The sequence below is a fragment of the Pagrus major genome, chromosome 22, assembly GCF_040436345.1.
Source record: "Pagrus major chromosome 22, Pma_NU_1.0".
Taxonomy (NCBI): Eukaryota; Metazoa; Chordata; class Actinopteri; order Spariformes; family Sparidae; genus Pagrus; species Pagrus major.
In genome coordinates, this window is record NC_133236.1 from 6967165 (window position 1) to 6982132 (window position 14968).

Sequence of the window (14968 nt, forward strand, 5' to 3'; positions counted from 1 at the left end):
CATACAACATGCCGGCATTGCAGAACCGTAAGAGGCATGAATGTACTCATCATAACGTTGAGATCTGTTTTTTTTAATTGCGTTTCCAGCTGTAAATCTGAAAATGTCTCAGCAAACTGTTTCTGTTACGTTTCTTGCTCTAAATGACATCACATAATCGCAATTAGTAAATAGTGGACCCTGTCCAGATCTCACTTGTGGCGAGAGATGCTGTTTTCAAGGGGGAAGTTCACTGTAGACTCTGCAGGGAGGGCTGACCGTCGCAGTGATTTTTCCTCATTCAATTTTTTTTCTAAATAAGTTGCCAAAGATGGTTACTACAACAATACAGTGGTGGAAGGTGACAAAGAAATGGTGAGTTTTTTGTTTGAAGTCTCGTCACAAAATCATCGTCATTCAACAGCAGGAGCTGCCTGGCTGTCACTGCTGGGGACAGACGCTGTTTTTTGGGCGGAAGAGTGACAAAGAGTCGGTAGGACAGACAGGATGACAGACACTTTTCTATGTATAAATGTAGTATTTTTTTCCTCAGTTAAGTTGCCAGAGACACGACCTGCTACCAAATTACTGTTGTTTGATCTTGTAACTTTGCTTTGTGCGTTGAAGTGTGGTACATTTCTCTTTTTTTGATGAGTGAAGGATCTGTTTAGTTGTCAGGCTGAACTCCATCAGAACGTCACACTCCTGTCCCGCCCTGCCGGCGTACCCTTACACACAGATGTCGTTTTGCCTCTGTTGTGGCTCTGTTTCTACCTCCGCTGGAGGATCAGAGGTGGAACAAAACTGTCCCCCCATTCCACCTCTGTAATTTACCTACCGATGGCGAGGCGGAATATCGTTGCAGTATTCCTGCCTTGGAAAGGCAGTGTGGATGGGTGTTACGTTTCTATTCGTACAGATTGGTATGTTTACTGAGGATTCCTGACTCGAGGGCTCAACATTAGAAAACAGAAAACATTAGTGAACACATGAGTATTGATAAAATCAGCTTAAGGTGTTTTCACTTTGTGACATGTAGTGGAAGATCATCAACTTGTCTGTCAAGATATTCTGAAACAGGGCTAACACACACTTTAACACATTTCCACCTGTTGACAATGTCTGTCTGAGTTTAAAGTAGAACTGATGAGGCTTGTGCCAACTGACCATCATCTACAATTGATGTTTGAAAACGATGATTGTTGATTACAGCTGGTTTTAAGATGATTCATTCATTTATTGTGTGCTGGCACAAAATGTAGTTATGAATAGTAGAAAGATCTTAATAGGTCTGCAGTGTTAATCCAAGAGTGACTTCCTAAATATGTGTTTTCCATAAGAACTAGAATTGAACATAAAGCCTACAATAAAAAACATTCTAAGCGTTGTGTATTTCTTGTATGTTGGTACCTTGAACATATGACAGAGGGCTCCTCCAGCCCCTGCTCTGCTCCCTACTCTGCAAACTGCTGTCACGCAACATGATGTTAATAAACAGGAGAAATGCTGCTTCTTGATTGGACTGATTAAATTAATCAACAGGGACACATGCACTATATACTGATAAAAGCCTCATGCACGTGCAGTGAAAAAGCGGAAAACTGTAGTGATGCTGACGATAAAATACTGAACATGTACTGTAGATAAACTAATGCTGACCTGCTCATGAGGCTCTGTCATTGCATCACACCGAGCCTCTCCAGAAATGCTATTTCTCACACTGAGAGAGGATGAAAGGTTTTTTTTTATTTCAGAGTTCTCAAACTTGGGGCCACTGCTGGTATTGTCATCTCATACTACAAGTACAAGTGCAACAAGAAAGCGCGATATTTCTGAAGATTTGGTTTTTATTTCCTTTATTAACATAGGGCCGGCAGCAGAGTCACAGCGCAGAGTAACAGGAGTCCCATTTAACTTTTAGCATAGAGAGAGATAAGATGATGGCTGAGGATTTGTTGTCAAAGGGAAAAAGTGCAGTTTGGCAATATGATGTATTTAAACTGATACAGAACCTGATGACGTAAATGACCCTAACCTCACTGAGAAGTTGGAGGTGTGCAGCCTGTCTCCTGCAGCTCTTCATCAATAGCTCCTTCTTGTTCAATACTCCCACAGACTGAATACAACTACTCCCCAGGGACGTAGACCCCTTGTTTATTTAAATTAGAGTCTGCATCGGTTAAATCCAGCTGAGAACACACTATGATCTGTGGGTGAGCTCCCCATCAGCCTTTCATATCAGATATCAGTGATAAAAGACAGCGTCAGCAGGATGATTGAACATGTAGATGACTGCTCCAACCTATAAGAATTTAAGGACAGTAGCATTTGAAAGAAGTCCATTGTGAGATTATAAAGCACAGACATTTCCAGGGCAAAGATTTTTTTTTACCCTAGGACCCATGCACTTTAAACATGACTGATCAGAGAGTAAATGCAGATACTGACAATTGAGTCAAAGTGCAAATCTTAGTAAGATGTTGGGCCACTGCTTCAGTGCACCTTGACATTGATTCTATAAGTCTGTGCAACTCTTCTGAGGATTGTCCCTCATTTGGTGCTTTAATGATGGTGGTGCTGTATAACACATTGGCCCTTAATCTCCTATAGGTGTTCAGCTGGGTTGAAATCTGACTGTGACTGTGAAGGCCATAGCATATGATTCACATCATTTGCATACTTATCACTCCCATCAGGATAAAAACTTTTCATCATTAGATAAAGGTGATCACTCTGAATATCATTGTATTGATTTGCAGTGACCCTTCCCTCTAAGGGAACAAGTCGACCTAAAACCGTCCCAAAATCAAAATGTTGGTTTACTTTATCATCATCTATAGTTGTTGGTTAAAAGTACTGACATTCAAAATACCTTTACCTCCAAACTTTACTCATCTGAAGTACTTTCATACATTTATTTACTATGAACTTGTTGTGTTGTCACAACAGAAAGTCTCAGTCCTGTTGTGTGTTAAGCTGTTGGCTCTATCAGCTTCTTTAGCTGTTAGCTTCCTCAGCCAAACACACCACAGGACTCTGCCTCCCACTGACTGCTAACAACAGCAGCTAACTCGCTCTCCTCCTCCTTCATCACAGATTTGTTGTCCACAATCTTGCAAATAGGGTGTGTCCCCAATTGATAGTGTGTTCACTGCCACCTTTTCGGATTATGAAGCATCGTAAATTTCATAGGTCTCACCAGTAGCCAGCCAGTCACAGTAACTATAGAGAAAATATACGTGGTATTTCAGTTTTTCCATTTGCTAAGCAACATACAAATGTCCCTTTCATCGTGGTGGATCACTGTTCATCCTGAACACATTTTCTATCATCCATGGGACAACTGGACACCGTTAGTTTCGAGTCCTGCCAGTAGAAAGGTTTGCTCTCCAGTTTGGGTTTTAAAAAGATGCTCCTGGCTGTTGTCATTAGATGAGGTAATTCGTGGTAAAAGGGGACCAGGTTGTTGCTGACTTTCCCCGGTTCGGTCTCCGTTGTAGTCGACCTGTAACATCAGCTCAGATTGATGCAGTGTCTTGTGCTGTCCCAAATTCATGTCAACACCATTTCTTCTGTGGTTGTTCCGTTTTTGGTGTGCGGCTCTGCTTGTTTTAAAGGGTGTGTCTGGCGCCTGCCACAGGATCACCTTGCAGAAAAGTCCCAGAGTTCCTTGTTAGGAGGGTAATGGTTCTTGCTCGCCTGCCCACTTCCTGGTTGTTTGCTTTAAAACCTGTCAGAGTTCTTACACCGCCCCCTCTGCCATTCCACAGGAGACAGAGACATGCCCATACACACAGCATAGCTCTTCTCATTTGATAAAAACAAAAACAGTGACTGGCACGAGCTCACATGCACTTTTGAGGACGCCACTCAGCAGGTTGGTTGACTGATCTGGTGTTTTCTGTTCCGCCTCTCACAGAGCCGAAGAAGAGACAGTGCAAGGCGCTGTTTGATTATCAGCCAGTGAATGAAGATGAGCTGGAGCTGAAGGTTGGAGACATCATTGAGATCATTGAAGAGGTACATGATAGATTATATTAATACCTAACAGAGTCTAATATTACCGTTTTCTTTGGGGAAGCCTTAACCTGGGATATGCACATTGACCTTTGCTGAACTTCAAGTGTTTACGATAAACACAGCACAGAGCGTATGTTATTGTGTATAGTGTGTAATTTGAGACATGCTGATGTAAGTGGAATATTTGCCACCACTTAATGTATTTAGCCACCAAAGATACAGCAACTGTTAAGTGGATTTATTTGTGGTGTGGCAAGTCAGAACAAGTCATAGATGGGACTGTGCTGCAGGCAACACTGTGAGAAACAAGAAGTGCTGCTAATCTGTCGAAGGGGAAATCTGGGTCTTAAAACATGTTAATGATAGTTCTAATTGCAACATACAAAACATTTCACAGTATTTATTTAGAATGTTCTATTATTTACCGGCAGATCTTGATAGATTTTGTTTTATTTTTTTATTTAAGAAAAATGTGGGCATACATCTGTTGATCTATAGCATCTAGGGGGATTTTAGTGGAACTGAACCTAAGACTTCAGTCCCTGAGGTAGACAGGACCTTAGAATAACCACATTTTTTATATCATATTATATTAAAAAAAATACAGAAACAAAACAACATTTTCAACAGTGACTATCTTCTCTGCGCAGGTTGAAGAGGGGTGGTGGAGCGGCAGCTTTAACGGCAAGTCCGGACTGTTTCCCTCCAACTTTGTCAAAGAGCTGGATGTCACAGGAGAGGAGGCAGAGTCCAACGACACGACAGCAGATGAGACGGGTAAGACAGAAGCAGCAGCCACATTAAAGCGAAGGGTGCAGCAGCAACTAAGTTGGAAAAACACTGGGGAACATGTATTGGAATTTTCTGTGTGGTTACACTACATATCAAACAAAGCTTAAGACAGGTGCACTTGCTACAGTTCAGCAAAGAGATTGTTTTGTCTTGTTCTTAGATTCAAATGTGACAGTAGAGCACTTTTAAAGATCACTTGAGCCTTTTTTAAACATTCGTTTGGCTTTTTCATAAAGCAGAGATGATGACTTTCTCTTCCCTCTTATCAGACATTTATTCTCTGCTTGAGATTTTGGAGAATTGTTTATGCAAAGCATCTCTCACCAGTTTTTTGATAATGTTCTTTTTGCATTAGGGCTATTAATCTATTGTCAGTGTAGTACTCACCCTGTTGTATCTCCTCTCCAGATGGAAGTGGAATGGAAAGCACCCCCACCCCCACATCGCCTCAACCTGCCTCAGGGAACGGAGTTATCGCTCAGCCCAAGAAGATCCGAGGTGTCGGCTTCGGAGACATCTTCAGTCAAGGGTCGGTCAAACTAAAGGTCCGACTGCCAAGCCCCGAGACAGAGGAAAGGAAGGAAAAAGTAAGTGTGAGATTAACTTTGGCTGTTCGGTGTATGAAACACAATATTGTTGTGAAAGCATTATGACGTGTCCTTTTTGCATATTTAAATATGTTCCAGGTGATTTGTGATTATACAACGCAGGGTTGCATAACAAAATAAAAGTCATAATCTCCTTCATGCTACACAAACATAGAACATATCTAAAGTTATTTATAAGCTTAAATGTGTCGTGTGGGGGGACTGTAGAAAGCAGCAGCAAAATGGTGATGATTATATTGGTCGGGATCTTTACATTAAAAGTTCGGCATCAGGTAAACACTGTCCATCCACTTGCACTGTGTTTGAGCACCAAGCATCAATGAAATAAACGTCCACGTCTCCTCATCCTGCTGTAGTCCTCCGCTCTGTCCAGCTGCATCTAGGACAATGGTCTTCACAACCGTCTCTTATTTCCTGTCCCATTTGTCCATTTCATTTACCTGCAACCAGACATTATCCAGGAGCAGCCTTCAAACCAAGCTTGATTAGCATTGCTCTCATCCTCTTCCTCTCCTCCCTGTGGCAGACCGGCTGGTCAGGTTGGATAGTTAAAGATGCCATGGGCAGTGATTGTCTCAGTATCTGCTGCTCTTTACCTGAAACCTTTGCTTTCTTCTCCAATGCTGATGACAGTATTTCTGCCATAGGCAATATGTGTTTTAGGAACAAAGCTGAAAAACAGAACAGTTAAAATTTGAAGGCATTACCGGCTGCTGCATCTGCATGAGACAGTAAAATATTAGCAACATTGGTGAAGGACACAGAGACAGAAACTTTCAGTGAATCATTTTCAGAAGGAAAGCATGTTTTTAGAATAGTTGTAGACCCATTGAATTGTACTGAAAAGTAAAATTACCAAACCACTTAAAGATTTTAAAACTATTTTGAAAAGAGTACACATTGGATTCAATATGGTAATGCTTTGCCTGTTAAGACATATTTTTCAGGGAAAAGATACAAAGAGACTTTGAGCTTACAATAGGGCAATCCTTGAAGTGCTGATGAGATCAATTGATTTGAAATTAAAAATGTAGGGAGAACCTTTACTGCTCACGTGCAGCCCTTTTTAAAGGAATAGTTCACTCTAGAACGAAATTCAGTCATTATCGACTCACCCTCATGCTGATGAGAAATCCGGTGTAGTTTCTTATTCCTCAAAGTGCAGCTGGAGACCCGCGGGGGTACCCTCCGACAGCAAAAATCCATATAATGGGCGTCAATGTGCCCGAGACGAAAAGGTCCATAAAACTACACAAAAACTTTGTAATATTCCTTCATACTGCTCGTCCGCTGCAATCCAAGTGTCCTGAAGTGGCGACATCCAGAGTTTACTCGAAACGACGTCATTTAGTAAATTTTTCTAGCCTAAACAGTCACTATGCTATATTTGCCTGGATGCACGCTCCCGTGTGCACGCGAGTCTCCCTCACATCCGCTTGCACTACGGAAGTTGCGCCAGACAAGATCAACGAGAAGTCGCGATAGATACACACCGGTATTTACATCCTGCTGTGAGCGACCGAGCGAGAGGGAGAGGGATCTTCCTGCACTAGTGATTTGGAACTTTGACACTCACAGCTGAATGTAAACACCGTACCGTAAATACCGCGTAAAAAATGTACTAAATGATGTTGTTTCGAGTAAACTCTGGATGTCGCCACTTCAGGACACTTGGATTGCAGCGGACGAGCAGTGTGGAGGAATGTTACAAAGTTTTTGTGTAGTTTTATGGACCTTTTCGTCTCGGGCACATTGACGCCTGTTACAGGACGGTACCCCCGCGGGTCTCCAGCTGCACTTTGAGGAATAAGAAACTACACCGGATTTCTCATCAGCATGAGGGTGAGTCAATAATGACTGAATTTCATTCTAGAGTGAACTATTCCTTTAAGGGTTTGGTTTGGCTCGTGCAGTTTGTATTTTAAGGCATTCCTTTTCAGAGGAGCAAGATATATAATTGCAGACACAAAACTTTAACATTGAACATGTGGGAAAAGCAGGTGTGAACTGTACGTCACTTTGATGATACTCACACAGAGGGTGAGAGACTCGAGCCTGACATGTCTAAAAGGGCCCGTATACTCCCTCAGAACTGCTTGTCAGAAGGTTTACCAGCTTCGGTAACCCTGTGCCCTGCACCTCTCCAATGTTGAAATGTCTGTAACTTTATAAAACAGTGTGACACTTGCAACAGTTCATGAAGTGATTGGTCTTGTGATCGAAGGTGAGAAAGAAGCTTTCGGTAACACCCCTTTTTCAGCTAGTACACAACTCTTTCTGTCACTTTTCACATGTACAGCTGAGTACAACACTATGAATGCCCTCTAGGAGAGACTGTCTGAAAATGTGCTCTGTTCCATCAAGTCTCTTCCTCTGTTTGACAGCCAGCCTTCTCCTGTTCCTTTGACTGTGGCTGTTCATAACACGTATGAACACTCAACTGCCTTCAAACTAAGCTAGCTACTAGTTCACAATGAAAACACTTCAGTGATACCAGTAAAGGAAGACTTATTTTACAGTAGCTCTGTGTTCAGCACTACACCACAAGCAGCAACAGAACAGCCTGGTCATCTTCACATGACTCTACATTTCTGTTTCCCTTCTCTGTTCTCTTGCCTTGAATGTTTATTTTTACTCACTTTCAGTGACGTATAAGCTCCAGTCCACTGTGATAAGAAGCTGTCGATCACATGCTTTTCAGATAGATGCTTTTATATTATTTTACCTGGTTAGTCCAAGTAGTCTTGTTAAAGGCATTTATAACATAGGATTCCAAAAATTCATTCAACCTGTCATCTTTTTCTTGAGCTGTTAACAGGCTGTTTAATATTTCTTCACTTGCAGCGCTGTTGAGATTAATACATGTGTAACACATGTCAAAACAGCCTGACATCAGCTCTTACTTATGCATATCAGATGAACTGTGGTGGGCTTATTTATATCTGTAGTCTTAGTGAACAAATTCCACTGAGATGATGTAAGATTTTATTTGCGGCAGGCAAAAATGTGAAAACATTTGCTGTTTTTCTGCTTTTCTTTGTCATTTACAACAGTAAAAGAGTATTTGGGTTTTGGTCTGCTGGTTGGACAAAAGAAGCCATTTGAAGACATCACTTTGGGCTCCAGGAAATGATGTCAATTTTTTTGACATAGACTAAATAATTAATTGTGAAATAATTGGCAGTTTAATCGATAATGAAAATAGCCATTAGTAGCAGCCACCCTAGGGCCTGTGTCCACATAGCGTTTTTGTTGAGGATAAAAGTGCCGGCTGTGCGTTCAGGAGTGCAGAGAGAAATGCTGCACATGCGTTTTGTCTCTGTGACAACACATATCTTGACAATCGCCCCTGTATGATCCACATCGCCCCTTTGCATTTAACTATCAGTTAGTTTTTTATTTGACATCAGGACATCAGAGCAAGGAGGATGTGGGTGCATGACATGACCCAGGAGACAAAAATACGGTGAATATTATTGCCTAGGCCAGGAAAAAGAAAAAGAGCCACGATGACGTCACCAGAGCCTTTCTGAAAAGTTGAGAAGTTTTCAACTTGTTGCACTCTGAAAAAAGACGCTGGGTGCTGCGCCTTTTCTCTGGGCAGCCGCCTGCTGCCACAGACACTCGCTCCTCATTGGGGACTAAAAAAGACGCTGGCGCTCAGAAAAAAAACGCTATGTGGACACAGAGCCTTAGTCTCAGACTATGTTCGGGTCAGCCTGACACAGATTTACTTTTTTAAGAACTCACACTGTTTTGTGTCTACACTGACAGCACATGCCCAGATTCATTTGAAGATTCTATTTATTGTCAATACTCATGTCTTGCTGTCATCAGCACATGAGCACGACATTATATTTATGCATGAAATAACCCTCAAGCTGGTTGGAACTTTTTCTGTATATCATTTAAGCACGTTATGTCTGAATTTTGATCTGGAATCCTGCAGAAAACACACATTTTCATCTTTTTTTTTTTTTTTATCTATTCACTTTTGTGAAATTGACCTACTAAACACAAGTTTAAAACACACTGTATTCTCATTAGTGGCTTGTTGATAATAACATACTGACATGCAGGTAAAGACTCTCAACTTAATTAGTTTATCACGTAACTCTGTTCTGACACTGTCCCCTCTTTTCCCTCTCTCTCCTCTTCACAACAGCCCTCACACTCTCTTTCACCACTAACACGGCTTCCTTCACTCTCCTCCACTCCTCACATACCACCACATGTCGCATGCTCTCGCACTCTCCTCTCCTCAGGATTTCTCCATTCGGCCTTGATCAGAACACATAATCCTGCTCTCCCCTCTGCCTGCAGTAGTATCAGGACATAAAGCATCCTGCTTGTGACATTTTTGACATTTATTTTGTACTTTTCTGGATGATTTTCTGTTAATCCGAAAAGTTCTGTTAAACACCTGTCAGGTACTTGTAACAGGTTAAACGTAGTACAGTCCTATTTCTATAGTCTTTGTTGCCTGTGACTCGCTAATCATCACTTCCGAGTTGAAACATCAGGCAGAAATGGTGCAAGCCTTCTGTGTTTGACTGTTTACTTTCTTTCAGTAATTATTGTTTCTTTCCATATCCTCTACAGTCTCTACCTGCTAACCCCATAATTAACAGCATCATTCATAAACATTTCTACTTGAATAGAAAGAGTCAAGATCAGATGATGCCACCCATTCGGTTCATAGACAGGACCTGGCCCGTCCACATGAAGCCACATATCCACTCATGTGCGATAAATCATTTCCATCTGTATGGTTTGCTTCATTTTAGCCAATCCCATCATTACCATCAGCTGCAAAGCCCGCCCATCCCAACATGACAGACTCGAGAGCAGACGGAGACAACAAATCCAAAGGTAAAACCCTGTAAAAGTACTGAAACAGGATGCTTCGATGTGTGGAAAGTGTATTTAATGTCACCAATTCATTGTTGTGTGAGAGGCAAAACAGTTTTTCTGTTTTACATGTAAAGCTGCCGTGTTAGCCTTGTTAGCTTGATTTGCATCTGTCATTAGTTACAGCTCCACTGTTAAATTTGCATCCGACTCACTTGCAAATGCTGAAAACATGTTAACAATTTTCACCAGTTATTCAAAAGATTTGTCATGAATTGTATGTGGTATGTGTTTGAGGGCTATTTTAAAATTGTTTATATCCACAAGAAGTCTGCCAACTCTCTTTTAAGACATCTGTGCTTATCTGTGTGCTTGCATAAAAAACAAATAGCTGTACGTATGTGTATGTACATCTAGTATGCTCTGTTTAGTTACTCTGTGTGCTCCTGTCACTGAATCCTTGTTATTTCTGTTTCCTTAGCTAAAGAGTACTGTAAAGTTACGTTTGCGTTTGAGGCTTCGAATGAGGATGAGCTAACCCTGAAGGAGGGCGATATCATTCACATCCTGAGCAAGGTACGTTTTCACGGCTCCCAGCATTAAAGCTGTGGAACAGGACAAAAATTTGGTCAAACCAGTGAAACTCAACCACGGAGAACAGGAAGACAGCACTAAGCCAGATAAGCTGAACGAACCTGCTAGATTGGTTTTCTTATGTCACCCTGTGTGCTTGCTCATTACTGCAGAACAGATTTTAGTTCTTGTCTGAAAGCCAAGGTAACATTAGCCTTTCCAAGCCTCATCCGTCCATTGCAGCCTGAGCTCAAGTCTTCCAGGTGCTCTTCTTTTCTCCGACATTGGTATGAGTTATTCCTACACTGGATTGAAGAATTAGCTTCTCACTAGGCTGTCACTACTGGATACACATGGCAGCAGTCATCAAAATGTTTGTCTGATTTCTTACAAGCCATGCAGTTGTAGATTAGTAGAACACAGTTGTAGAACACAATTTTGTCTCTTAACAACAGAACATGTGAGATCAGGACCCCCTATATGCTAAGGCAAGACAAAACAACTAAATTGACTTCTCATGCAGGAAAACACGGTGTCACAATACACAGCACTTCTTTTGTTAGAAACACAGCATTTCATGTAAACCATTATTAGCCTAATAGTCCCTTCTCCAGCCCCTTGTGATGACCAGTAGTCTCAGTTTTAAGGTAAAAGGTAAATTTACGTATCTGTTTTTACAACAATAGGGTTTCAAAACGAAACAAGGCTTGAGTCCCTTTTATGCTACATTCACTGTATGTAATCATCATCTGTAAGATGATACCAGTTCTGTAAATGAATAGATGTGGTGGGTTAAGTTAGGGCTTTTGCCAACAGGACTCCAGTGTTCCCAGCAGTCATTTCAAAATCAACAGAACAGACTTGCAGCTCCATTGCAAGAGAAATGAACAGAGAACATAAGTGAGATTATTCTGACACAAAACATGTCTAAAATGCGAGTGTGCAGATTTTCTCCGTTCTTTTTGGTTTCCAAAGTTAGCTCAGAGTCACTGAATGACACTTTCATGTGTGAGGAGGTCATAGCAGATCTGTTCTGAGAAGACGGCATTAATCTGTCACTCATTAAGCACGTTGAATGTCTTCTTTTCCTTCTTTCACACCTGTTGAGGGATTTACAAATAAAATATGGGATTGCTAAAAGCAAGAAAGCTTTATTCTTGAAGCCTTTTTTTGTTCTAGTATTATCACTGTAACATATAACATTACTGTGCTTACTCTTAAAATGACGGCCACTAAGAAATTAAATGTTATATTGTCACACCTCTGTGCTTTTATAAAGCCCCATTTAGTCGACTGACTTTATCCAGAGTATTGGTCCTGAGTCCCTCCTGTAGAGTCACTGTCATTCATGAGGAAACGATTACAGGACAACCAGCAGAGACTGTGCTGCCTGAGCTCAGACACCTCTGACATGTTGTCGCCCTGTGATGATTCTGACTCAGGTGTTGTTGTTTTATAGCAGACACACATGGTGACACATAACCATGACTCCTTCAGATTAGCTGCCGAGAATAGTTTAGAAAGCTACCACCATCTAGTGGTGACTGTTGAGAAGTGCTTGTTAAATGATCAGATCTGTTTTTTTGTATTTTCATCTCCTTTTTAACCTTTTTATTTCTAGAGCCATTTTCCATCTGTCTTCCTCCCTACTACAGTCAAGGGACTTAATCATCGTGAAAATTTCTTTTCTTTTCTTTTGAATCTGCTTCTTCTGCGTCGCAAAAAAATAAAATAATATGACACACATTAGACAGAAAGAGACAAAACCAAGACCACACATTGATTACTAAAGTGTTGTCACCATGCACCTTTTTTAATTTGTTCTCTAACAGGACACAGGAGAACCCGGCTGGTGGCGAGGAGAGATCGGGGGAAGAGAAGGTGTGTTTCCTGACAACTTTGTCTCCATCCAGTCTGAAGCAGAGAAAGAGGTGAGATCAGTTAATGAATTAAATTAACTGTGTTGATATTTGAATCTTTTCAGTCATTTTTAAGCAAACATGTCCAACATTTGCTGGATTTGCTGCTTGTCTTTGTCATTTACAATATGAATGAAGAGTCATTGGGTTTTAGAATGATTCTGAAAAGGGCACTTTGGGCTATGTTCATTTTATATATTAAATGATTAATCAATTCATTAAGACAATAATTGGCAGATTAATCTATAATGACAATAATCATTAGTTGCAGCCCTATGTTGTTTAACACATCTTTTAAGCAATCTGAAATATTTTTCCTTTAGTTCCAGCTTTCAATTCTGATAATGTCCTGCTTTTATGAATATATTTGGGCTTTGGACTGTTTGTTGCACAAAACAATCAATGTGGACTGTTGCATTTTTAACTATTTTCTGACATATGGGCCGCATTTCCAGGACACTCTTGTAAAAGAGATTTTTAATCTCAATGAGTCTTTTCCTGGTTAAATAAAGGTTAAATAAAAAATAATAATAATTAGTAGATCATGACACTAAACATTAGTTGCTGCCCTTAAATATTCAGTATCATCATCTTTGTAATATGAAATATTCTGTAAATCTGTGAATGTTATGAAGTTTTAGTGTGTGTTTGTCTTTAATGCTCTGCAAACAAAGTAGAACCATAATGCGAGTATTCCCACATTCAAGCTTTTATGTAAACTGCGCTGTGTTCTGCTTATTGTCGCTTCACATGACACAAACTTAATATGTGTCCTCACAAGTAGTTTGAATGCCAGGTGGTGCCCAATATGCAACTTACACCAGTGTGTTGTGGAAGGTTTAGACTGGCAGGACAAATACACAGAGGATGGACTTCTCAGTGAATTGGGAAACAGTTTGCTTTTAGTAGTTAAACTTTTGAAGTGAAACACATTTGCACATTATCCTTTTTTTCACCTGAGGGAGAAGTAGTAGACGTAATCTTAAGAATTTGTAAGCAATTGAGTTTGTGTTTTTTTTTTTTAACTTGTTGTTGAATAACTATATCAGACACATGATAATGACCTGTGTGGAGGGTGTCTCTGAATATTCTGTTCATCTGCAAATGTTATGTGGTTGCAGTGAGTGTTGTGCTGACAATGCTTAGGCCCTCCACTGGTATGAAAAGCCAAGGAGGTTATGTTTTCACCTGCGTCAGTTTGTTGGTTTGTCAGCAGGATTACACAAAATGATGGGTCTCGGCCCAGAATAGACCCCATAGAGTGTTGTGGTCTGTAGTCCTAAAACCCGGAAATCAGTCAGCATTTTGCACATCCTCGTCTCAAAGTCTGTGAGTTTGAATGTGTTTTCAGCTAAATGTCTGAAATAAGATGTGTGGTTACCACAGGTTGAAGATATTTACATGTTTTGTTCTACGACATAAAATCTGGATCCGGATAAAGGGATGTTTTTTTTTATCTCACTCTCTTTATCATTGCGAAATTGGATGTTTTCCAACATTTTTGTTCACTTCTCAGGAAATAATGCATAGATCTTGAAAGAAATGTGGTGTATTCAGGTGGCAGGTATCTATGAGTGAGCACAATTTGATGCAGATTTGAAAAAAAATCCAGATCTAGTGGATTTAAATGTCTTATTTGATTGAATTAAAGAGGACTGTTGTGCCTTGGTGGCAGAATGCACTCTACTGAGTATCAATCAATAGCAGTAAAATGCCAATTGAGTACATATTTTTTTTTAATGATAAACTTCTTAACAGCTCTTAAAAAAAAAAAGAGGTTTGCCTGTGTACTGAAAAATATGACATGAATGATGCTGAGGAAAACAGGTAAGAACAAAACAAAACGTATAATGTGGAGTGGAGTGGAGCCTGACACCAGAATGAATCCGTCTCTCAAACTGCTCATTTTATCTCAGCTGTGACACATGGCGTGCTGTACCTTACATCTAATGACTATTGTGGAGCAGTAAGGATGGCTTACAAATGCAGAAATCCTGTTTGATTTCTTCTGAAGGCTTTTCCACATAGATAATAAGGTCCCTTGATAATCAGCCAGATGCCTTTTGGGGTTGAGCTTGTTGTCAAGAATCCTCCTCCAGGCATCCTTGACCCAGTCATGTTAATAGCGTGTAAAGTGTTAGTAAGCGTACAGGGTAATTACTCCGTGGGTGTTTGTTCTGAGTGAAAGTGAACTGATTTCTAATCACTTCTTTTCTTCCATGTTGA

The 14968-nt window shown here is 40.5% G+C and overlaps 1 protein-coding gene across 1 annotated transcript in view; it reads left to right on the forward strand.

The window, feature by feature from the left end:
• Positions 1–14968, forward strand: part of cd2ap (CD2-associated protein) — a 70123-nt gene that overhangs the window by 25690 nt on the left and 29465 nt on the right. The window contains exons 4-9 of the mRNA XM_073493034.1: positions 3899–3999; positions 4650–4776; positions 5200–5378; positions 10187–10271; positions 10732–10826; positions 12656–12754. Of these exons, the coding sequence (XP_073349135.1) occupies positions 3899–3999; positions 4650–4776; positions 5200–5378; positions 10187–10271; positions 10732–10826; positions 12656–12754 (686 nt within the window). The remainder of the gene's footprint in view (positions 1–3898; positions 4000–4649; positions 4777–5199; positions 5379–10186; positions 10272–10731; positions 10827–12655; positions 12755–14968) is intronic.